Raw genomic sequence first — 25,342 nt, forward strand, 5'->3', positions numbered from 1 at the left:
TGTTCAAACCTGAGGGCTGTAATCCACCTCACTCACAAAATCCCAGCCCCAGTGACCATTTGCCTCCAGCTAATTCAAAACCTTCTCCTGGCAGCTCAGTGACACACATCGTGTGACCTGCTGTAGCTCTGCTACCCCATGCACCAGCAGCTCTGAGGAGTACATTACAGAGGAAGGGATACCAACTCCAGAGATGGAGACAGATACTCTGCTCCCATCCCTCCTCACTTAAGCAGCTGAAACGACAGCAAAGCAACTTCCAATTTATCACCTGCATTATCAAATGCTTCACCTCCATGGTGGAAGTTCCTCATTACAGCACACACAAGAAAAGCAGGTAGAAGTCTGCTTCAAACCTGCCCTCTCCAAGTACAAAAATATCTCTTCCACATACTCCTCCAATTCACCTCAGACACACATAAGCACTTCTGGGCCAGCTGGCTCAATAGAGGTGGTGAAAGCACACATGCACACGCATGCTCACCAGCCAGCTCATTAAATCTAATTAGACAGTCTTCCACAGGGAATTTTGAAATTCATATCCAGCAATTACTGTTCTTTCCTCAACCCTCTGGATGTGTGAGCATGATTATTCACCACATGAAAAATAAAAATTAATACGAAACTTCAGAGAGTTGCCATATGTGCACATTATCAGAGGTGCACTGTAATTTCATCAGTGCTCCTGCTTAGAGACGAGTACGGTAGCAGCAACACAGGGAAAGAACACTCAAGCCTCAGCTTTGGATCCAAATGTCTCCAAGAAACTGACAATATGGAAACATAAGTCTTCCCCAGTAACTTTATAAAAAATTTGTTCTGCTGACACTCTGATGTGTAAGGGGTGAAGCCACACAATGCACAAGTCCACTGGCAATCATGAAGATAACTAAGCCAAAGTGCAAAGGGACTAATCCTTGATGGACTCAAGGAAAATGTAACAGTCATCTCCATGTGTGTCCAGAATAGGAAAATTGTAGTTTCATACCTGATATATCATGGACAGGATGTAAGAGGGCTAAGCACTGAAGTGGAGGGTGCTATGCATTCCTCAAAGTGTTCCCCATCCCCAGCTCTGCCAGTGCTGCCAGCTCCAGGGACATTCCCTCTGCTTAGCGCAGATTCCTTTACAACTTCTGCTTTACTGTATCAATTCATGACACAAAAAAAAAAAGAAAAAAAAAAATTCCTCACCTGGCGTGTTTACACAGGGGAAGCTTAATCTGAATTCAGTTTCACATAGAGTAGCTAAATCATAGTAGGCCAACTCAATATAGAGCATCCCTCCTTTAAGTTTGCCTTCTCATTTGCAGGGAGAATGCTGCTCATTTTGAACAAGGAGCATTTCAATTCCCAGCAAATGTCTTGCATTGAAACTTCTATAGATAAAACTAATCCAGAGCATATACACATCATTAATTCCTGAGAGTCCCTCAGCTTCCAGACTCAGCAGCCTCTCATCATGCCTAATCCAGCAAATCCCAGATGAATTCAGTAAACTCCTGGTTATCTTGCTGATGTGAAAGCACACCAGTAGATTTCACCAGGAGATGCCAACAGCATTGCTCCACTGCAGCAGCTTATGGATGGTATCAGGAGACAAAATAAGCATCTATTCTGGAACCCACCATTTCACTGTTATGTTTACTGTTAGGGTGCTTTGTCACCCAGAACAGCTCTTCCAAAAGCAAAGAAATGCTGTCCATTTGAACATACACAAAATATTAAAAAATATTTCTTTTACACTGAAGGGGTCATAGTCTGGTCTGGTCTCTCCGTGGCCTAGTCTGAACAACCAAACCCAACCCACACACCACTGAGGACACTGTTGCTGTATTCCTTTGATCCCAGCAGCAGTAGGAACTAATTTTACCTTCAGAACCTACTTTTAGATGAGCTTTACAAATGTTTTTAACAAACAAGGATCAGAAACAACTTTAGACACACATGAACAAACCACTGAAAGCTAAAGAGCATTTGATACTCCAAACCCCGGCATGCAGCATGGGGAGGTCTCACTTGACATGCCATATTCTACTCCTTCTAAGGGCAATACTGAGCTTCTCAGGACAAGGCCGTGACCAGAAGCCTCGGACCTCAACTGATATTTCTCACTGACAGAAGCTGAAACACTCTTTTTCGATGTATCGTGAGTGCTCTGCCTCCAGCTCTCCACTCCCTGGTGAGTTTGGATGAAGACCACCCCCAGACTCAGCACCCACAAACTGCATCACAGTGAGCACACTGGAGAAAAACATGTGTGTAGGGCAAAATAAAACTCCAGTCCTTCTCTCCAAAACCCTGCACAGGACCAACATCACCAGCAGCAGCAGCTGTAGCCTGACCATGCTTTACTTGGTGCCACAGAGCCATCAGCCATGGGAGCCCAGGGAGCCAGCACAGCCCTTCTGCCATGGTGCAGTGGGATCATCCCATCCAGCCACAGCAATGCACAGAGACATTTTGGTGCACACAGGGGATACAAGTGGCTGTGTGTCCGTCTGGGCATGCAAACTGGTAATTTCCTGTCAGCCATTAAAGAAAGAACAGAGATGTGACAGCACAAAAGCCGCCAAAACTATGTTCAACAAAGAAATTGCCATAATCATTCTCAGATATACTTTGAGTCAAATCCAGCTGCAGGCAAGGATTATGGAAAGGCTCCCACTGCCCTTCTGGGAGCTGCATATGATCTTCAAGTAGATGCACTTGCACAGGGCACAGCTAGTTCAGTGCAAGGTTGGTGTTGTTCAGTGAGTTTGCGAGCTCAGCTAGTGAAGCCAAAGGGTTTGCAATTTCCATAAAGCAAGTTTTTTCACTTGCTCTTTAAGGTCTTAAAGACACACAGAGAAAAGAATAGAAGCCAACAAACAAAAACCCAACCACAACACTAACAAAAAAAATACACAATAAAACCCTCCTACATTAAAGCACAAAACTTTATGGAATACAATGGACTAATACAACCATCATTTATATGGAGGAATGATGAATAGTCACAGCATTTGCCTTTGTTTTTCTTGTTGATTACGTATCTAACTTAGATTCTTACTGTTGACAGAATTGCAAGTCCTAAAATCTACAGGACGACAAGTATCTACCTAGGGTCAGTGCACACAGCTACCCTGGCCAAGCTGTTCAGATTTAATGATTATTCTAATGGTAGAATTTTGTCAGAGAAACTACAGTTTCAGTTTTAAAAAACGTAAGAAATTAACTGTGAACTGCAGCACACAAAGTTAGCTAATAGCTGTCAAAGAACAAAAATGTACCAAAAAAAAAACCTACAAAAAAAACCCCACACACACACACAAAAAAAAAACCCCACAAAAACCCAAACAAAACCTAAACATTTTCACCAGTAACATCTTTCAGAAGATCATGATTCCAGCAAAGCGATACAGCCAGTAAGTGACAGAAGGAAACTGTACCAAAAAAACCCACCCAAACTGTTTTCTGTAATTTTTGTGACTTTACATTAGATAACTTTTCACAATCAGAAACAGCAGTGACATACTTCAAACTTTTTCCATTTTGGTCTGAAAATTGTGAATTGTAGTAAAGACTTTTAACAAAAGGAGAACCTGCAAAAATTGAGACAAAATGCAACTAAATGCTTGGCTATATTATAAAACTGGCTTTGCCCGTAAAAGTGTTGTTTCAGCAAGAAAAAGAAAAGATAGTAAGACATTTACTCCGGCTACTGGAAAATACAGATGTTAGTCCTAGATCATATCCTGTTACAAACAAAAGCTAAGGGAGGGGAAAAACTTTAGAAAAGTATTGGAGTCACAACAACTTTTTCACAAAGACAGAGAGAAGCAACTTGAATATAAATAAGTGTCCAAAATAGGTCAGCACTCTTTTCCTGGCCACTGAAGTCTGACACTTTTCACTTGAGGTTATCCTGGAGGGCGGTGGCACACGCAGCGCAGGGAGCGAGGCCGGTGAGGGCAGACGCGGCTCCGCGCTCGGCGGCAGCCCCGGCCCAGCCCCGCAGGGAGCGCGGCCGGGCCCTGCCGCTGCCCACACGCTTTGTGGGTGTCCAACCTGACCTCACCCCCCTCCAGGAGTCAGGAAATGCTCCCTGTCCACAGTTTCGACCTCCTCAAACGAGAAGTGCCATAAGAGACCGGGTGTTTTCCGCAGCCCCTACAAAGACCCACCAGCTCCGTGCATTCAGCTGCAGCATCCCAGGCACTGCGTGGCAGGAAGCTGCTCTCTGGGCCAGCACAGGATTGGGCCCTGCACCAGCCAGCTGTGGTGTGTGGGCTAAGCCACTGCCTTCCCACCAAAGGTTACACTCCCTTAAACCAATGCAGAAAGAAGTTTTAGACCTAAAAATCAGGTGATGAGGTGCAGAGCATGCACCTCAGCTGCTCTGCCACTGCTTCCATGGGAAAGCTGGTAGGAGCATCAGGCTGCAGGAGAGACACAGGTTCTGTCTCCCTCTTGAAGGAAAAAAAACCCCGAACAAGTTATTTCTACAGCACTGAGAGGCAAGCCTGCCAGTCCAGCCTCGGCAGCATTCCTGTCTAGCTCGGCTTGTTTACCACCAATAAAAAGCCCATTAGTTGCACAATGCGCCTGTTGAAAATAACTCAAAAAAATCATCACTGGCAAATTAGTAAGACATTAGGACATGCAGACACCTCAGCATGGTATTATGGAAACCACCGAGGAGTCAGACTTCTCGAGGAGCTTTTCCCAAGGAAGACAATTCCAAAGATTTCTCTCCCTCTGTGGGCCCATCTAACTTTGAAGGGCTCAGGACCAAAATGCAGAACTCATCCAGTCAACTGATCCAGGGTCTCCAACCAAGTGACTTCCAGAGAAAATAAATTTACCAGGCTCAAATGCTGCTGGTTTACACTAACAAAAGCACAAGGTCCCCCCTCACAAGGGGCAGCCAGCAGAGAAGGCTGCAATGGCTTGAGGCATCCCCAAAACTTCACACCCCTGACCAGGGTCTCATCCAGAAGCAGCAACAGCTGCTGACTCAGCACACTCCCCTCCCCAGCCATCAGGAACCCTGCTTTAAAAGCACTGCTCATGTAAAGCCAAAAGGAGGCATGGGGTGAATCACAAGCTGCCTTCTTTTAAGGACTAGTCACATAACTGCTGAATAAAAAATAACCAGCTCCCAGCCCAGTCCCTGACCATTCTGCAACACAAACACAAAATCTATCTTTGCTACCTGCCACACACACCATTGCTCTCGTTAAGCCCACAGCAGCACAGCTCAGACCTTGCAGGCAAGGCTTACAGTGCCTCTTCTCACCACTACCTCCAAATTTGTTCAATTCAGGGGTCACTCCAAAGCTAACCCCAGGGTTCAGGCAGTGCAAAGTGGAGGCCTGCCTGGCTTCTCACACGCCTCTTCAAGCACCCAAAACCCAGGGCACAAGGGCGAAGGTAGAGCAAGTTCAGAAAGGTGGATTCCCCTGTGGATTTTGGGAAGAGCTGAGGATTTTTCCAGTACGGTCCCTCTCAGCAAACTCCTCTAGATGCTGAGCAACTCCAGGAGCTGCTTTAAACTCAAGAGTAATACTGCTTTTCCTCTTGAGTCCAGCCAATTTACAGGGAGGCTACCCGAGGGGAATAGCCCAAATCCATAGCATCTCCACCAACCTCAGCATTAACTACCTAGGGAAAACCTGAACGCACCACTTTGCAAGGATGTAACCTGATTTCCTGTGTCTCTGTAAAACAGTGGGGTGTCTGTGACTGCTCTGCAATTTCTGCCTTTCCTCCATGTGAGCACCTGTGTGAGCCTGGCCATCCCTCTCCTCAGCCCCTCAAGAAGCAGCTCCTTTGGGAACATGCCAAGCAGAGATATGTGTCGATGACACTGCATTTGTGAAACAGGATAAGGATTCTCTTCTGCTGACAAGGGGATAAGAGGGGATTTCAAGAACAGCAACAAATATCCAAAGTGGTGATTTAACTTTTCACAACAGAAAACTTTCTCTTCCCATGCCCAAAAAAAGAGAGAATGTATTTTTCTGATAATGCACTCAAACCTCCAGATTTGTATGAATGAAAATGGGGTCACACAAGCAGGTGAACAAGCACTGAGCTAAAGCCTGGGTGGAAGTATAACCTCCTGATATAAGAAGCAAAAACATCGATCACCACAGAGGTTCCCCAGTATCTGCATTACCTATGTGACAAAAAATTCTGCTACAGAGCCCTGAACACCAAAAATTCCCAGGCAAGACCCAAACATCACATCAGAAACATCCCCCATCACCAGACTGGAGGATGACAGCTAACTGACTTACATCCAAGAGAAGAGCTCCTCTCAGCCCAGGAAGGAGAAACTAACAACCAAATCCCCTCCCACCTAATATAAATTCAATGGGGACTTGATGAAGACAACAGAGTAAGAACTACAAATAAATTAGTACCCAGTGTTTTGGTTGGGATGATAAAAGATGCTTGGTGATCAACTGTGATCACCTCTATCTGAAAATGGGTGGGAACTACTCTCCTCTCAGGGTCTCTGTTTCTGAAACCTGCATTATGATTTTAAAGCTGCACTTAGGAACAGTTTTCCTACTGCCAATAAGCCCCTTCCACAATGGTTAAACTAGTAACTCCAGCAAGGTTACAGAAAGAAAGAACTTAACCTATTGAGGTTCCTACCAGATACATTTTTTAACAAATAACAAAGGAGGTTGCTTAAAACCACACATTGAAGTGGCCAGTGACCCACTCTGCTCATCCCTACTGCATCTAATACATCCAAAACAGTTTTGGGGGAGAGAGCAGAGAGGTGACTCCACTCCAGCAGATCTCACACCAGATAAGAGTATCACAATTGTCTGTGCCCTGGTGGTGCCAGGCAGCATGCCAGCACAAACAGCGTGCAGGTGCTCCGGTTGCTTCGACAGCATCACAACCACATCCGAGGGATGGACCTGGGCCATGCCCTGCCAGCCGAGCCACACACGACCATCTCTGGTGCTCATGGCCACGGAAACTGAGCTTTGGTTTGCCCTTGTTAGGCTGGTTTGAGGTGCAGGGCCAGCACAGGGGACGTGGCTGGGGGTGCAATCCCCAGGAGTCTGCAATAAAGGAGATCTGTGTGGCTGGCGAGTGTGAGGTCTTCTGGGAACAGCCCTTTTACTGGGCTCCAGATGCTGTGGAGTGATTGCTTATATGAAGGCGGGGGAGGCCTCTTTACTGTTTCTCATTTCCTCTTTTTTTTTTTGCTCCCCCCGCCCCCCCCCATTTCCTGGTTTTGTTCAGAAGCACAAGAGAGTCATTCATCATTTTTCTTCCAGCACAAGGAGCGCTCTCACCTCCCCCTCACCCCTAAATCCCTCCCCACCAGGAAAGGGCACACGTTCTCCAGCCAAAAAGGCTCGCAGCAGGGAAGGCAAAGCTCCCCAGCTCCTGCAAGCAGCTCCGGCACAAAGGGCCACATTCTCAGCTGGGCTCGGTGGGTGCCAGCCCCCAAAGGGGGAAGGCCAGAACTCAGCGGCAGCAGAAATGCTAAGTCAGAGAACGGATATCAGCGGAGGAGGAGAGCAATTTGCACCGGCTGGAATTACGATGCAAAGCAGAGAGGAATTACATGCTGAGACGACAGACAGCACCTCAGGTAATTGGAGAAAAAGAGCCAAGACATAAAGGTCTACATATGTCTCAGCCTACATGCCATAATGGTCACTTGACTCACTGAAACCAGGGAAAACCTTCCTTGTGGACTTGGCCTCCCCACCCTCTGAAAAGTGGATGGTCACTGGTCCAAGTGCAGTCCAAGGACTGGACTGGCACCACTTTACAAGCCACCAGCTCTAGGTTTGGGATGGGCTTCCACGAAAGCCCTGTTCAGTTTGCAGGAAGGGAGAAAGGGGGTGGCTATAGATGCAGACATTTAACCCATCCAGAGGGCCGACATCACCCCCAGGAAAACTTCATTGGAGGACTCTGCTCCAAAGTCCACTTTGGTTCTCAGTCACACTGCTCCTTCCACAGCTTCTTGATGGCTTCTCCTTGCCCCACCTTGGAGAGAGAGTGCAGGATGAAAACATCTCAGAATAGCTGTAACAGAGAAGAGGATCTCTCTCAGAATGCCCTTAAGAAAGAGAGCGAGTAGAAAACCCCAAATTCTTGCACAGATTTTTATAAATGAACTGTGCATTTTCATGAAAAGCAGGACAGTGCAAACACCTGGGGTGTGTTTGGGGCTGTTTGGTTTGGCTGATGACCTGGAAAAGAAAAGGAACTAAAACTGGACATACGGAAAACATTCCAGGTTTTGGTTTTGTTTGGGTTTAACCACAGCAGTAACAGCAATCAAGTCAAAAAGGCTGGCTTATGGTCAAACCCAAGGCTTCTTTTTGGTCCTTTTAGAAGGAAAAAAAATAGAAGACTGTGGTCAGTTCTGGGGCCAGTTGGGTGGAGGGAGCCTGTATGCCAGCAGCTCCACCAAGGAGGTACGTTTATGGCCCAATTTCAGCAAGAACTGGAAGAGAAATGACAACACAAGCCACCAAGAGCCTGGCCATCTGGGACTAGTCTTCCACACCCACTGAACCAGAGATCCCACTGGCTCCTGCAGATGCTGCTCAGGAGGTTCATCGAGCCCAGGGGGATCACTGTGCTCCTCCAGGCTCTCCCCTAAACACCAGCTGCTTATGCCAACTGAAATGTCAGCGGTTTGCAGAACCCATGTGTTACAGTGTGGGAGCCCAGACAGCCTGGGTTCACCTCTCAGGCATAGGAAGAGTTTGGGGTGACTTTTCACACGCCCTGGGTCACTGGTGGCATGTTCCTTGGCATTGCTTTTGAGAGTGTGGATGTTCACTCCTTTTTCTTTCTTTAAAGATGCTCAAATGGTGAACTTCTTTAGCTGCTGGTCTCCCGAAATATCTTTGCAAGCTTGTTTTGAGGTTCCTTTGTGTTCCCAAGGAGAAATGTCAATATTTCGAAGTTACCAGAATAAAACCTTAGTTTTACCTTTTGGTTTTTCTTTCAAATGGTTTGGCAGGCAACCCAAAAGGATCAGTCCCAAGCAGGAACCAACACATGGATTCCATCATACTCCAAAGCCAGAGTGTCGCCTCCACAGCTCGCAGACATGCTTGTGCAGAGCTCTGCCCTGACCCTCCCAACCTGGCAGGAGCACTTCTTGACGGCTCTTGTCGCTGGATCAGTGAATGGCAGGTTTCAGCAGGTCCTCACTGAGCCAGAGAGGTCACAATAATCCTGCTAGCACCCTGCTGAAAATATGCAAAGTAAATATGAGACCAAGCATGGGGAGAGAAAATGAGGCTGGCAGAAGCGCAGCAAGAACACAAGAGGAAGAAAGAAAGCAAGTCGTTGACCAAAAGAAAAGATGCAATGGGGAAAAAGTACAGGGTTCTAGAGAAAAAAAAAAAAAGAAAAAAAAAAAAAAAAGGCAGCTAAGGAAGAGGGTAAGAGAGACTGGGATGAGCATGCTGCCCTGAATGCACGTGGTCAGCATGGGTATAATGATGCATATTTTCTTCTTGGCGCTAAGGGGATCCCAGAGGGCCCACAAAAGTCTTTTGCAAGTCAAAGAACCAAGCTCTTGACTCGCTCCCAGGTGGAGCAGCTGCTGAGTCATTCCTTACCCATCAGGCTCTCATCGCACAAAAATCCATACTTCTGCTATTGCAAACAGTATTAAAAGAAATTTTAAAAAATCCCAGGGAATTTTGCATTGGAGCCTTTTCAGTGTTTTTCCCACCCTGGCATCTTCAAACTAGGCAACATGTGGTGCCGTCATCGTTTTTGTAGTGCTCCTCACTGGAGCAACTAGCAAGCTGTTAAGTCTAAGGAACTTACTGTCCTAAGGTACAGTCCCACTACTGAATCTTCCAGGACCAAAGGATAAGCACGCCCAAGAACAACACACTCAGCTGTACCTGCCTCAGTTTCCTTGACTCCCAGGTGGAGCTTTTACTGTGCAGCAGAGGCCAAACAGCCAGTCTGTGCCCGGGGGCTGCAGAACCACAGTCGGGGAGGAATGAGATTAATTACATGAATAACAAAAAGCCGGATGCCAGCCACCAGCCCCCACCCCACACAGCTCAGCAGGATGCAGAAGGGAAGCAAGCAGCTCAAAACCCAGAAGAGCTCCCAAATGAGGCCAGTCTTATCCTATTCCAGCTACAGACCTGCATCTTGGCCTTCACAAGGGCCAAGAAAAGCCCTGCGCATTTTCTTTAGAAAGAAGCACAACAGTGAAAAGACCCCAGTAGGAGAGTTTTCCTTTCAGTCTGACCTGGACCGTCCTGTGCATCCGCCACGAGGGCACAGCCACCGGGAGCCAGCTCACCCGCTTGGGGAGGAGAAAAGGGAAGTTAATTTTTGCAGCCAAAAGAAAATAGTGAATTCTTTTCAGATGGCAGGAATGTAACCGTGACATTTAGTCACTTGCTATTTCTGCTTCCCGGCTATGTCTCTCCACAGGAAAGCCCCTGGACAGAAGCACCCTCCAGGCAGCATTGCAACACATGTGTGCTCAGACTCTGGGGTCTAATCCCACTGCGTCAGGTCCTTGGGAAACAGGGGCAGTTTTAGGGAGATTCAGTCTCACTCACCCTGTGCCTTGGCTGCCTTAAACAGATGCATATGTCTGTCTGGGAAAAGGGCAAACTTGTAATTCTGGCCCAAGGCTGCTCAGAGTCTGACCCCAGCTGAGAACAGCAGAGCTCCACTCTCTCCAGGACGTCAGCCAGGAGAGGATGGCAGCACAGCCCTGCATTGGGTCCGGTGCTGCATTCAGAGCGGAGGGGAACCAACACCATCTCCCCAGCTCTGAAAATGCAGCCCTTGACCACTGACACAATGGAGAAATCACATTTGCCCCAGGCTGAGGTGTGATGATGGGTCACCCCATATGATGGCTTTGAAGCACCCCCAGCCTGACTCTACCATGGGAGCAACCTCATCTGTGCTGTCCTAGTCCCCGCCAGGCCGTGTCTATGAGTCCTCCAGGCATCGTGCATGCTTCCACAGTCAGAGAAAAGAGAGCAGCCCAGCTGGGTTTACTCCAGTACAGGGCAGGCTGCACACCTTGCACAAGCCCCAGGTACTAGTGTCAGGCAGTCAGCCCAGCCCAGGTCACAATTTCAGAGATTTCCGAAGCTCAGCCCAGTGTGCTGCTGCCGGCCTTGCATTGCAGGCTCTTTCTTCCACACAACTTAAAGTCCCATCCATCCACAGCTATTTCTTGGGCAAAACTTTGGTAACTTCCCTCATCTGATGGGAGTCCACTGCTTCAGCAGCAGAGTTGCAAAATCTTAATGCGGGCTGTGCACAGGTTTGTCAAAATCTGGTTTGTATGGTAGTGGGCAGCCCATAGTGGGGTGTAAACATTCCCACAGGAGCATTCACGCCACTCAACACTGAGCTTGATATCAGTTCTCAAACACGATGATGATGGAAGACAAGCAAGATGCATAATTTAACTGCCAAAAATGCCGTTTCATCACAGGATGCCATGGAGGGGATGTGCATTCAGTTGACTATCCACACATAGGCAGGGAAAAGCAAAAGAGAGGAACTAGAAAAAAGTGCACAGCAAAACACAGACTCAGTTAAATATTTATGGGGGCCACTGCATTTCAATTACAAGCAGTTTTTTAGGTCAGCTGAGACATTTTAGTTCTGCTAGGGCAGATCAGCTCCAGGGGACAGGATACAGCTGACTACGCCAAGCCGGAGGCTCAACCCTCCTAGCACACCCTGTAACTAAGGATAAAAACAGATCTGGGCAGGGCTGTGCTTCCACTGGGCACAGCCCAAGTGATGGGACCTCCCTTCTCACCACAGCTGAAGCCTCAAGACACAGGACTGAGGTACACAGACATCACTGTGGGTTTGTTTGCCTCTCCCAGCACTTGAAGCCCCACTGTTGGAAGTCAGGGCAGCTCACCAAATAAAGAAGATACCTCTGTGAGCAGCCAGCACACCAGGCTGTGCTTTGGAAATCCCTGAAATCGTGGGCTGAGCAGTATCTGCAGCATGATGGGTTTCCATAGCACTGTTCCCACCTCACAAGGCTCACTCTGTATTCTTTTCATAAATTCCCAATTTGTGCACTGCTGGCTGTCAGCTAAGGCCAGATTATGAACATGACACACATTCAGCCAGGTTGACCTACTGCCCTGTTGTATCTGCACTGCCCAAGCACTTTCAGTGTGGGCTGAATCTGCAAAGGTCAGTTTCAGCATGTGCAGGACCAGCCTAATGGCCAGGAGTAAGGTAACAAATCCTTGAAACCAGCGTGATAAAAAAATAAACAGAAAAATGGAGGAAAGCAGTGACTGAAATCCACAATAAACATTACTAGAACAACAGCAGCTTTCCAACCATCTGAGATTAGAAGAATCTATGTCTGCATTTGCATTTTTTACTCTTTGTACAGGGCACATTTTGTTAATGCCGAAAATTCTGTGTTTCAGTCCTTGTTAGCTCATTTGGCCATTGTCCAGGATGAGCGTCACAATTCTGAAGAAGGCTGAGCAGCAACCAAACCACTCGGTGCTGTGGGATCTGCAGGAACTTTACCACCTCACTGGTCAGATTGAACTCACTTCATCCAAAAAAAAAACCAAGTCAAGCCTGGGTCACAAAGTTGGGGCTGAGCAGAAAGGAGAGGTGAGACTCAAAATAAGAACCCCAGTCCAACCACAAGTATCTGAAGCAATGTTCATAAATCAAACACTGGAATGACCAGCAAGCAGTACACCTGCCCCTACCAGCAGGGCAAATCTCAAGACAACATCAGCACTTCTAAAAAGGGATTAAAATAAAAGCACACTGAGTCCATGGACAACATTTTTTTAAATGTTGAGAGGTGGTAAATTTCTGCAGGCTGACCCCCCACAAACGTAAGCAAGGGAAAGTTTTCAGCTCTGGGCTCCCAAAATATTTACTCAGTCTAACATTACTCTGACTATACTCAATCAAACATTTCCAGAGTCCCATGCCACCATAACTCAAGTGCACAGCACCCTTTCACAGGCGTATTTCCAAGCACTTCACCACCATAAAAGCCAACAGTGTCCTTGCAAGGTAGGAAACCCATTTTAATGGGGAGAGGAGACTGAACGTGTGCAGCCTTCACTGTGCAACCTCCAAGGGTAAGATCTGAACACTGCATCAAACTGAAATTGTGGGAGTAGTTACGAAGCCTAGATGAACAGCCTAAATTGAGCAGGGAATAAGAGGCTGAGAGAAGACTGCATCGTGGAGCAGGCTCGAGTGTTCATGTGGCTGCAACTGATCTAAAACTCAGGTTTAGATCTCATCTGGCCAAAAGTCACAGCTTGGGAAGCACATCTGGTGGAGGATGTCAGTATACTCTGTGTGTTTCCTCACAAAGGCTTGGAATACCAGTTCTTATTTTTAGTACTATTTCCATCTCTTCATGTAATGAGTTCAGTGTTTCAGGCAGCCCTAGAGGAGCAGGAAGGACAAGTCCTGTAATAAAACTAATTAATTCATGTGGAATTTCTTGCCACTATTGTGAAAGTGGACAAATTCCTCACTTCTGAAAAGCTGCCCAAGTGGCCATTAATCTGGCTGTGGTCACAAGCAGGATTCCTGTGGCCTTCTGCAACACCCAACCAGCCCCCGGGACAGAGCCTGCAGAAACCAAAGTGGATGTTGTTATTTCCTCACACTGACTCCCACAGTCTGAGTTTTACTAGACAAGATAGTTGCTTCAGAGGGCTCCGTGCCAAATTCCTCCCCATGCCCACAGACCAACCATGCCTCAGTTATGTGCAGAGAGGTCTAGACCTTCCTAGACCTCCGAAGCCAACCCAAAACAGGCATTCTGGCTTTATTCAAAGCTCTGTACACCAGTTGCTTTCCACCTGCCCAGGCTTGACCATGCTCACTGCAACAGGTGCTCTGAAGGGAGCAGGGTTCCAAGTTTTTTTCTGAAGACATCAGAAATTGTATTCCCAGGACCCAGCTGGGTGCATGAGGAAGTTGAGCTTTACAGGTCCCATCTGCAGGCAGTGGGAAGCTGGGCTCCTCTGCAGAGAAATTCCAGGCAAGAATCTAATCAACCAAAATCCCTCAATAATGCACAAGAATTAATGGAATCTGAAAGCTTGGGGTGACAGGGTCTGTGGGGTCTGGCAAGGAAAAAACAGAGAGAATACACTGATTTTAGTTACTAAAATCAACAACAACAAAATGACTCAGAATTCCCACAGAGAGCTGACCAGTAAGAAGGCACCATTTTGCCAGAGTCTCACTTTTTTCTCCCAGTTCCAGAGTGCTCTTTAAATGCAGTGATGAATTGGTGGGTTAGCCTCTAATTAGTACCTGTACTGCTGACCCAGCATCCTGTCCCAGGAATGGCAATATTCCCTAAACACCACTCGAAAACCAAATCTTCTGTTCCAAATGATCCCTGTAATGGTAACAACTTGGATTTCTGCCTAAACAAAATCCTGCCCAAACCACCCCTGCAGAAGCCATGGCAGAAGTGCTGTTCATGATAGGGTGCCTCAGAAATGGGACCCTACCATGGGCCAGCCCTTGCCCTAGGCCTTCTCATCCCAGTTTCCATCTTGGCAGATTATTTACTTGTTCATTCACATCACAGTCGGATCAAGATGGTCCAGTAGTGGTATCGCTGTCATTCTATTTACCAAGCTCAGATGAAGTTCAAACAAAAAGAAAGGGCTCCCTACACATAACAGACCCTATCAAAATCATGGCCCTTAGTTAGTGCTGGGTACCATGCTAGAAGAATGACTGTTGGAGCTCAGTAGTGCAGAGAGAAAAGGTTCCAGAAAACGAATATTGTCCTCGATCATCTGGATGAAGAGATGCCTTTTCAGAGCCTGGGACAGAGCCTGGAACAGTTCTACCAACCTTCAGAAAGTAGTGATAAGACTCATTATAGTGCCATCACTCACCTTTTCCTCACACTGGTTCAGCTGCAAAGCTAGAATAGCAAAGCAGCTACTGAGCAGTGTCCCCATGTAGCAAGATATGATTCACCAATAAAACTGGAATTTGTTTTTCGCACAGGCACTGCAGAGTGAATAAGGAGGATGAGGAGGAACTAAAAACAGCCACGGAAAGTCCCAGGGCTGTTGGGTCAGCTTCACTGAAAAGAGAAACACCATGGTGGCTCTAGCCTTCACACCAAGCCCTCCCAGCAGCCAGGTCCCAAAGGACACAAACCAGGCACCCTGGAGACCCTCTGAGGCACATGTCCTGGATTGTCCACAGCCTTGGTAGCTACAGTTGTAGTCAGGGCTAGGAGGAAGACCCCCAGCACCATCTCTGGGCTCCAAAAGTGAGAAGATGGAGCCTCATGCCAGCCACTCATCCTGCTTCTCCTCTTCATGCCACTCCTCTTCACTAAACCTGAGTTTTTCTCCCCATTTCTGCTTGTTTTTGAAGAGCCAGAGGGAGGTGATCCCCTGGAAGCAATGGGAGAGGAGGGAGAACACTCCTCTGGATCAATCTGCAGCCAAATGGCGTGCTGAGCACTGCAGACAAAACTTCCTGGGCTCAAACAGCAAATGACCCAACACAACTTTCCACATACAAAAAAAATTTGTCAGATTCTGCCCAGTTTCATGGGACCAAAATGTGGGAATTCTTAAATACAAGGCACTCCCTACTCCTTACTGGTCACACTAAGGACACACACCTGATCTTTGAAAGTACCAGAAAGGTTTTAAAGGAAACTCAAAACCACAAAAACACTTTCAGCAACTCACCAGTCACCTCAGACTGAGCAGCAAGCACTCTTGAAGAAATGGCTGTCAGATGCTCACCCTTTTCTAGCTGGAAAACGGCAAGGAGAAAACAAGGGAAGGAAGGAAGGCTTCAATCTCCTCACCAAGCCAAGAGAAATTCATCAGCTTGGACTCAAGTCTTCTACAACTAGCCGGGACAGCTGAGACCAGACTTCTGGCTGAAGTCTGACCAGGAACATCATACCGGGAAATTTTGCTGTAGTCTGGAGCAAAAATACTGGGCAAAGCTTTATGAATTTTCATGATATTACAGGACATGTAATCCCACACGTTGTCATGCAAGTGAGTGCAGTGCACTGTGTCAATGTTGTAGACATCCCACATCACAAGGAAAAGCTGCAAGGAGGCACAAATACACCTCTCTAAAATTGCCTCCAGCGAGTAAGGTGTTGAAAATATTATATATTTCAAGGGCAGAGCATTAGAAATACCCTCAACCCACCTGAGCTGGTTTATCTGCAGAAAACTGTAAGAAAAAGCAGGGATATCTACACAGTCCAATTCCCACCAGTGCTTTGTGTCACTCTCAATTACAGTCCAGAATGAAATACCAAGAAATCGTTCCTTGCAGCCGGCAGAATTAATGGGATCTTTCACTACAGAGAGCACCAGGCAGTGAACTTGTTCCCTTACCAGCCAAGAGACACAGTGCAGCTTTCTTCAGAATAAAAGCTGCAATGTCAGAGGACAGTTCAAGGCTTATAAAAGTGACCTGATGTCTCCCAGTATTCCACTCCATAACAAAGGCATGTAATTCCTGATCCTTTCCTTTCTTAAACAATTTATTTCTGCCAGAAGCTGATGCAACAAGAGACTTCATCTTCCCACTGGTATCCCACTAAATGACATGTCTGGCAAAACACTGAGCAGAAATCAATCAATAACGCAATTACAAAGAGCTGTCAAATGCTGGGCTGCAGCAAAGCTCCGATAACTGAGCACTAACCCTTTTCTCCTCATGCTTTGCCTAGGATAGCCTTCACATCATGTGTTCTTGTAATTAGGTGTCAGCTCAACGTTTAATGAGGTCACGCTTGGCCAGTTTGTGAATGAGAAAGACCTTCCAGCTTGCTGGCAGTGACTGCTGAAAGTAGGCAGAGATGTTTTAGTCAGACTTGGTCTACTGAAGGTAGTTTGGCTTTGTGAAAAGAATAATAAGACTAGATTTGAAATCTGATAAATTGGCAGAAAACTCATCCTTCCAGAAAAGTGAAGATTCAGTTGGGTAAGCTTTTTATCATGGCTCTGCGGGTCCAAACAAAGACCAAGACCCGTATGACAGAGCATGAGAATGTGCACAGCTAAGAAGGTGGCACACGGCTGCCACGACATCAGCTCAGCAGAATAATTTGCACAATATGTTAGAACCACTAGCAAGGATTTTTCCTTCTCTCACAAGTCCGCAACAGGACCATGCACCATGGTCAGCCTCCCAGTCCCACAGCACACTCAGCACACCCATGAGGCACCACGTTGGCGCACACAGGTACTACAGCTCCCTCCCCCAGGAAGACATGGGGCACTAATACAGGCCTCAGGACAAACCTGCCCCTTCTGGCAGATGCAGTCAGAGAGGACAAGTTGGAAAGCCAAGCACAATGTGTTCAGTATGTGCTGCTAAAGGACACTGTCACAGGGGCACTGATTCCGGCAGCACCTCCCCAAGGGAGAGCCGGGATGAAGATGGGTGAAATCGACAGTGGAAGTGCAAGCAATTGCAATAGATTTGCATCTAACACAGAAAGGGTCTGCTAAGCAGACACTTGATCACAGCTATGTATCTCACCCCAATTCAAGGAAAGAAAACAGGAATTCTTATGCCTTAAAGCTCAGTACAACACCAAGCTCACCTTTCCTTCTGTAACAGAAATGCTTTATTACAGCATTTTTACAGTCTACCTTGGCCTTCCTCTTACTCTGTCTGCTTAGAGCAAAAGATCTTCCCTGAAGGAGTCCCAGCAGGAAAGGCAGATGTTACTATGCTCAGAAAGCTTAGAATTGTCCAATCCAAACAGAAACACAAAAAATCCACCAAGGAAACTACTGTTTCTCCTAGCTCCATAGCTCAGAACACATGACCAGGAAAAGCAGGTACAGGAATGCTGCTGGCTGCTGGGATGAAACCCTGCCTTCACAAATCCAGTTGTGTTTGTGGATAACAGAAACAGCTGCCCATTGGGCAGATAAATTAGACCCAGATGATACTGCAGCCAGGTCATGTACAGAGCCACACACAAAGACACCTCTCACATTCCAGTTTTCACTGTTTTGCCTCCTGAATTGTTTATCTCAGCTCAATTCCTGGATGTGGATAAAACAAACGACATGCACTTTCTCACAGACGGGGCTTCTTGGTGTTCCCTTGACAAATACTATACTCTGTGACTATAAGCCTGAAATCCAGAGGAAAGGAAACAACTGCAAAGGGCAAGAAGGAAACAGATCATTTGCCAAGGGACAGCATGAAAACACATTTCTGCTTTGAGTCAGAGCCTTGAAATCTTCCCAGGCTTCTCCCTCCCTTCCAAACCACCATTTTCACACCAGCAGCAATCTCACCACGGCAAACTCCAGTGGGACTGTGGCAGGGGGTAGCATCATTTTCAAGAAGCCACTTCACAAAGGTGTTATTTACTGTCTCAATACTTGAAAGATGACCAGGTTAGCTCTTGACCAGACACAGCTGCCACGAACAAGCGTGAAGACCTGGTCCACCTACTGGCAAAGCCCACAGGCAATGAGGACAGATGAGCTGTGTGGTTTTCTCATTCATCTATCATTCCTACAGCTGTTACTAATTGCATTTGGCTTTTAATAACTTCTTCCAAGGCAAGAACTGTGCAGATGTTCAGCTTATCCTGGCCAGAGCCGCTGTAGTGGCTATGGACATATTAACACACTTCCTGTGGATTTGGTTCTGGTAGGCAGCTTCCCTGGCGTGTGGTAATGCCCAAGCTTGCACAAGCCAGGCTGAAAGCCTGGTTGCTGCACTCGTAACCAACCTCACTCTTGCTCATATGCTTCCAGCACAGGGGGACACTCACAGCCTGGCTGTCCTCTACTCCTCACCCACGTTTTAGCAACACATTTACTACTTTCAGGACAATCACTACTGCATTGGACCCACCAACTTGACTGACAGGGTCAGAAGTTGTGGGGGAAGAAGGACAGATATACATATGCACATGCAGTCATGAAGGATGCTTCATTTCCTTATAAAAGCAGGAGAAAAGCAGAAGTCTTCCTGGCAATTCAGTAGAAATTAAAAATGCATTCATGGCATTACTGGCATGGTTTTCAAGTTGCTGTTAAAATTCCAGTTACATTATGCTACCTCCAACCTCAGAGTCGTCTGCGTTTTCAAGCAATACATTAAACTGTCTTTTAGCAGCTGCCTGCCAAGGGGAAATGAAGGTTTTGACATCTGACCTGTAAGGAAGGATGTGTGGCATTTGGAGCTACCCAAATAAGGATTTTAGTTGGATGCTAAAACAAGCAGTGTTTTTAACAGTTAACTATTTTGACGCTGTTTTTGTGTCATGGAAGTTCAAAGTGGAGACCCTGGTCAGGTGAGTAAGGCAACCCCAACCCTTCAAGTTTAAATTTGCTTGGAGCCACATTCTTTGCACATCTCTCTTTCCCTTTGGAAAGGTTACTTTGCACTGGCATGGACTGAAAAACACATTCGTTTTAATAAGCAAGGGGGATTTCATAGCAGAACTCATTAGCTAGCAGTGGGTTCTGAGACATATCCCACTAAATTAGCACAAGTATCCCAACAACAAAATAATACTACAAACACAATTGAACTGAGCTGGCAAAGGGAAAAAAAATCTCGTAACTGGTCAGCTTTGAACAGTGACTCAAGAACCATTTTTTTCAAAGTGGAACAAGTTTTATTCCTAGGATCTTGTCTCCATGAGGAGAAAATATGTTTTTTAGCTATTCTCATCGTTTGAGCAAGACGATCTAGGGCATTTGTTGACATAATTGAGATCTGCCCTGTTCCACCTCTTAGCATAAGTTCCCACCTGGGAGCAGCACTTGGCATCCTGCTGTGCACCCTGCTGCACCTTGAGTAAGTTCAGGTCATTGATCTGACACTTGTTTTCTAGGGCTGGCTTGCAGCAGGACTATCTCCTGAACCAGACTGAATAAACTGAGAGTTGAACCCAGCAGAAGGAAGGGCAAAGGACATGGGAGCTGAAAGCTGGACAACACCACACAAGCACCTGATTCCAGTTCATCATGGTTAAAACGGAAGGCAGGATCCCCACCCTCTGGCTGAGATTGGAGAAGTTGAAAGACCCCAGTGGTACCTAAAATGCCTCTCAGATCACATGGTGTCTACCAGACCCATATGGCCACCTTAGGCCTGTTTTGAATAGAAGGTGGCTGCAGGGACTGAGACATTTTCTGCCAGGACACAGACTAACACAATGAAAAGACAGTCCTCATCCTGCTCCCTGTGTCCTGGAGGACACTGGGCACGTCATTTACTCCATCTGCAAAACACCATGATAATCTTGCTGAGGTGCTGAGAGAATAAAGAGGCTCAATACCAGCAGGAGCTCTGTGAGCTCTGCACACACAGTAACAACCCTGTCCCCAAGTCAGGCAGCTCCAGTCAAAAGTACGGGAATTTGTTACACCATTACCTGAAACAAACTGCAATGGAATGTGGTCCAGAGGCACGAAACTACCTAAAAGTAGACTCATCCCTGCAGATGCTGAGTCTCCACCTCACTCCCACCACTGAAGGGGGTTGATGCACTCGCCTCCCCAGGGAGGGCAGCAGTTCTCAGACTGATTTCCACAGACTGCTGCTGTCTTGTTCCAACATTCCCAACATCTCCAAAATACCCAAAGCCTCTTGTGCAATGAGCAACATCCCCTGCTTCTTAGCTGCATGGTGGTTTATGTTACTTTCCGCCTACAACCATTTCAGGATTGGCTCTACAGACCTTAGTGGAAGACTAAACAATGCTGGAGCCATAGCAGGAGAATTTGCAGAGTTTTATTCCTTGTTTCATTTGGGCAATCCTTCTGCCTCTCATCAGGGACAAAAAACTTGCCAACCTCTTAATTTAGGAATAGCACGAGCTCTGCATTCCAGTCCTGAATCAGCCAAAGGAGCCTTTTCAAGCTGGAAAAGGGAAAAAGGGTAAATACTTTAAAGCACATTTAAAAAAAAAAAAAAAGGCACCACAAAACCAACCACACCAAAAAAACCCTCAACACCTGCTTTTTGCAGGCAAAAACTTGCTCTTGGGGCACTCTTGAAACTGGCTTAACATCAGCATTTGAAAGCAAATTCCAGTCCCTGCTCTTTTGGGTGCCAGAGTGCTTTCCCTGTCACTGCTTAAAACGAAAAGCAAACTAAGCTCCCTCATATATGTTTAGCAAGCACAGTGCAGATGGGATCAAAGATGAGAGTCTGAAGAGAAGAGTATCAAGGGAAGCTTGGCAGATTCGGATTTTGTTTTTATTGTGGGTTTGGTTATTTTGGTTTGGTTGGGATTTTTTTTTTCCTAATGGCTACAACAACCTGTTAAAAGTTTTGTAATCTGAAGAGTGTAAACCCTTTTGGATGTCCAAGTTCTTCTGCCAAGACATGCTCAACTGTGAATATTCCAGCCGCATGTTTCACATCACGCTGGTTAAGGATGTGCCAGTATTTTTATTATTCACCCCCTATGGATATTGCAGAGCACCACATACATTATAGGGTTCTTAAACTGGACTATTTATATCTGTGTGTATTACCCACAGAGATACAATCAAATAAATCACACCCATTGTAAAGGAATAAAGATAATCAAATCAAGCAAAATATTGAGTCAAGTTAACGTAATTCTGAATTAAAGTCAATAAAGGAAAAAAAGAAGTACTAACTCAGAAAATCACCTCTTAGCCCATCACTGCAATGCCCTCCACCCAGCCCAGCTTTTTGTAAAAGCATAAGCCTGGAAGTCAGTGCCAAATTCCTTAAATCTAAATGCCCTTGGCTTCGAGAGTCTAAAATTCATTCCCTTGACACTCATATTCTGTAATCACAGAAGATTTTGCATCAACATTGTTCTCCAGAGTCCTAGCTCCCCACAGCCCTTCACAGCTGGGCAAGGGAGCAGGGATAGGAGAGTGGACAGGAGTGGGAAGAACAGCAGTCACAGCCTCGCTGTGCATAGTAGCAGCTTGAAACGTGCAACGCTTTCCATGCTGCTGTTTTTCCTTTACTCCACTCTCTCCATCTCTCCTCCCCGAGCGGAGCAGCGTGCACAGGTACCCGGAGCAGCATGCACAGGTACCTGGCTGCATTCCCATCCTCACGGAGAGGGAAGCCAAGAGGTACAGCCCTGTTCAGAGCACTTTTAAACAAAGCCTCAAGAGGGAAGGGAGGGAATTCAAAGTCGTGCTGCTGAACTAGTTATGCAAACAGGGTCAAGAGCCCAAGTCATAGCCAGGGGAGCAAAACCAGCAAGGCAGCAGAAGTCAAGGACGGGTGATTACAAAGGAGAAAGTGCTAGTTTCTATTTCAGAGCTAATTTGTCAATTCTCAACATTTCACGAAAAAGGAAAGAGCTTGCAGTTGATCGCATGGGAGAGGAGGCATTAACAAAACCCAGCACTGCTATATCAGCAGCCCGAAAAGCGCTCCCTCCCACGGCAATCGCAGCAACAGGTCAGGAGCCTGTTGACGTCCCCGGCCCCGGGGATGTGTCCCCGGGACACGCTCCTCTTGTCCCTGCACCCACGTCCCGGAGCAGGGGGGCCTGAGAGGGCCAGGACCCCCACGGGAGCTGGCAGAGGTCACCTCATCTCCAAGGCGGACTCTGCTGGAAGGGTGGCCATAGGGAACAGGTTCCTCACACAGCAGGGACCCTGCAGTCCCTCAGCTTCCCCCATCCCCACCAGGCCTCCCACACCACCTCTCTCCACATCTCTGGGGCATGCATTACCCTTCAGGGTGGTTTCACTCCTCCACTAAACACGAATCTGAACGTTCACTTCTCTCTGTTGCCCAAAGGACCTTCCCCACCCCGCAGCTGGATCTCCCCAAAGTTCACATCGATCTGTTTCCATGGTGTTTTGTTGTTTTGTTTGTTTGGGTTTTTTTCCCAAAAAGACCACAACCTCCATCCTGCACCCAGGAGCAGACCCTGCATCCGCCCCCCCCCTCCCCCCGTTACATTCCACCCCTGGGATTCCTGTTCCATACCAAGGAAACCTCTCTAACCCCCGAAGTAATTGCACCCCCAAATATCCCATTTTGCCCAGCTCAGGGATGTGTCCCCCCTCCAGCGCCCCTCTCATTCCTTTCCTCTTTGTGCTTCCCTGGACTTACTCTCTCTCCTCTCCCGCAGGGATCCCCCTTGTCTGCCCTCCCGCGGCGTCGCTCTGCCCCGGGAAGACCCCCTTGAGGCCACCCTTCAGGATTCCTTTGTCCCCTGGACGTCCCGGCACCCCGGCGCTGCCCGGCACACGTTCCCGAGTGCGCGGTGTCCAGCGCCCACCTGTCCCCAGTGTCCGGTACCCGGTGAGCGCTGCACGGTGCTGCACTGTCCCCACTGCCCGTCCGGTCCCCAGTCCCAGGTCCCCGGCGCGCAGCGCCCGGTCCCTGGCGCGCCGCGCAGAGCGCTCGGTGCCCCGTCCCCGGTGCGCGGCTCTGGGCGCGCCGTGCCGGACCCGCGGAGGCCGGGGCCGGGCGCTGCTCACCTGCGGGGCGCTCAGCGCTGGCGCCGTACTCGGCCGTGTCGCGGCGGCGGGCGCAGGTGCCCTGTCCCTGCACCAGGGCTTGCAGGGGCAGCTCGGCGCCGGGGTCGGGGTAGCAGCGCAAGCCGGCGGCGCAGCGCGGCGTGTAGACACCGCACGCCTCGGCCTCCAGGCGGGCGCACACCGGGCAGCAGCCGCAGCCCGGCTCCCGCACCAGCTCGGGGCAGGGCGGGCGGGCGGCCGGGGGGCAGGCGGCCAGGCGCTCCGCCGTGCAGGGCGGGCAGCGGAACAGCACCTCGGGCAGCGCCGGCCCCGCCAGCGCCAGCGCCGCCGCCGCCGCCGCCACCAGCAGCCGCGGCCAGGCGGCCCGCGCCGCGCCGCGCCCGACCCCGCCGAGCGCCATGGCGGGACTGACGGCGGCGGGGCCGGCAGGTGGACGCGCCGCTCGGCCCCCCGGCGGGGCGGCGCGGGGCGGAGAGGAAAGGAGCGGAACCAGGCGGCGTGGCGCGGCACGGCACGGCGAGGCACGGCACAGCACGGCGAGGCACTGCACGGCTCGGCACGGCTCGCCGCGGAGTCGGGCAGAGCGGGGCTGAGCGGAGCTGAGCGGGGCCGGGCGCGCCGCCCGCTGCTGGGTCCTAGAGCCGCCCCCGCGCCCGCCCCCGGTCCCCCGCGGGGGTCGGGGCTGTCCCTCCCGGTGGGGAGCAGGGATCAGACCCAGAGTGGGCTGGGGCAGCCGCACACAAGACTGGGGATGACCCAAAGAGGAGCTGTGGAGTCTGACCGACACTGGGCGAGGGCCTACTGCAGTGGGACACAAGGTGTCCCTTTGCGGACGGGGGTCAGTCCCGCCGAATACAGCGGGGACAAACACAAAAGGAGTCAAGACACGCCTCACAGAGACACCTTGAACAGGGAGGGATGGAGATCCCACTCCACCAGAGGGCTGGGGTCGTGCCTCACAGCAACACCCTGTGCTGGGAGAGGGGGAACTGGATGATCTCCACATCCCCAAAAACGAAGAGAGCTGGCGGGCTAAGCAAGGGCCCACTCTTACCCCACTGGCAAAAAAGTGCCAGGCCTGGCACAAGAAGCCACACTTCAGTCCAGGTGCCACCATGGGAATGGGGACAAGCACCTGGACTCAGGGTCAGTCCCAGCACCCAGTTGTTCACCAGATGTTGGTCCAGGGAGCCACCATGCCTCCATGGGAACAGAACCCTGCAGTAGGGTGAGACCTCTTGGAGACCTAGGGCTCCATGCCCCTAGGGATGCCCGATGTCTCCAGCCTGGCTGCCCATAGGGTATTTTGCCCCCTGATCAAAGCTGCCTGCAGCTGACTCAGCATCACCCTTGTGGCACTGCCTCACGAGGGTGACCGAAAGTGGAGTACAAACAGAGGCACAGAGGTCCCTGGGCTTTGGGGTTGTGGTATGAAAAGCCCATTTCAAACCCTATCACACTCCTTTTCCTGCTGCTCGACTGTCACAGGCTACATAGATTTTAACTACAACGGGTAGTACATAGAGGTGACTTTTTTTTTTTTTTCTTTAAAAAATAGTAACAAAGTCAAGGGAATGCAACTGAGCTAAAGAAGCTGGAAAATTCAGTTAATATCTTTGTGGGGTGTATGTTTAAAGTCAGGCAGTGAGGCAGCCTGAGTTCCCTCAGCCACAAGAAAAAGGACAGCTTTGAAGCATTTAAAATTTGCTGGTGTAATTTTTTGTTGTTCTGGTTTTAGTTTTTTTCAAATTAAGAAAAATGCAGAATGCTGCTGTTGACAACTTGCGCGACACAACTTTTGGCACGGGATTACTCACTGCTCTGGAGTTATACAACAACATGTTTGT

The 25,342-nt window shown here is 48.5% G+C and overlaps 1 protein-coding gene across 1 annotated transcript in view; it reads right to left on the reverse strand.

Annotated features, from left to right (window-relative positions):
* IGFBP2 (insulin like growth factor binding protein 2) overlaps positions 1-23,895 on the reverse strand; it is a 58,964-nt gene extending 35,069 nt beyond the window's left edge. Inside the window, exon 1 of the mRNA XM_066190203.1 lies at positions 23,496-23,895. Coding sequence (XP_066046300.1) covers positions 23,496-23,895 — 400 coding nt within the window. The remainder of the gene's footprint in view (positions 1-23,495) is intronic.
* Positions 23,896-25,342: the final 1,447 nt, after the last annotated feature.

The sequence above is a fragment of the Chamaea fasciata genome, unplaced genomic scaffold, assembly GCF_029207755.1.
Source record: "Chamaea fasciata isolate MVZ Bird 193981 ecotype frontalis unplaced genomic scaffold, bChaFas1.0.hap1 SCAF_8, whole genome shotgun sequence".
In the NCBI taxonomy this organism is placed as follows: domain Eukaryota; kingdom Metazoa; phylum Chordata; class Aves; order Passeriformes; family Sylviidae; genus Chamaea; species Chamaea fasciata.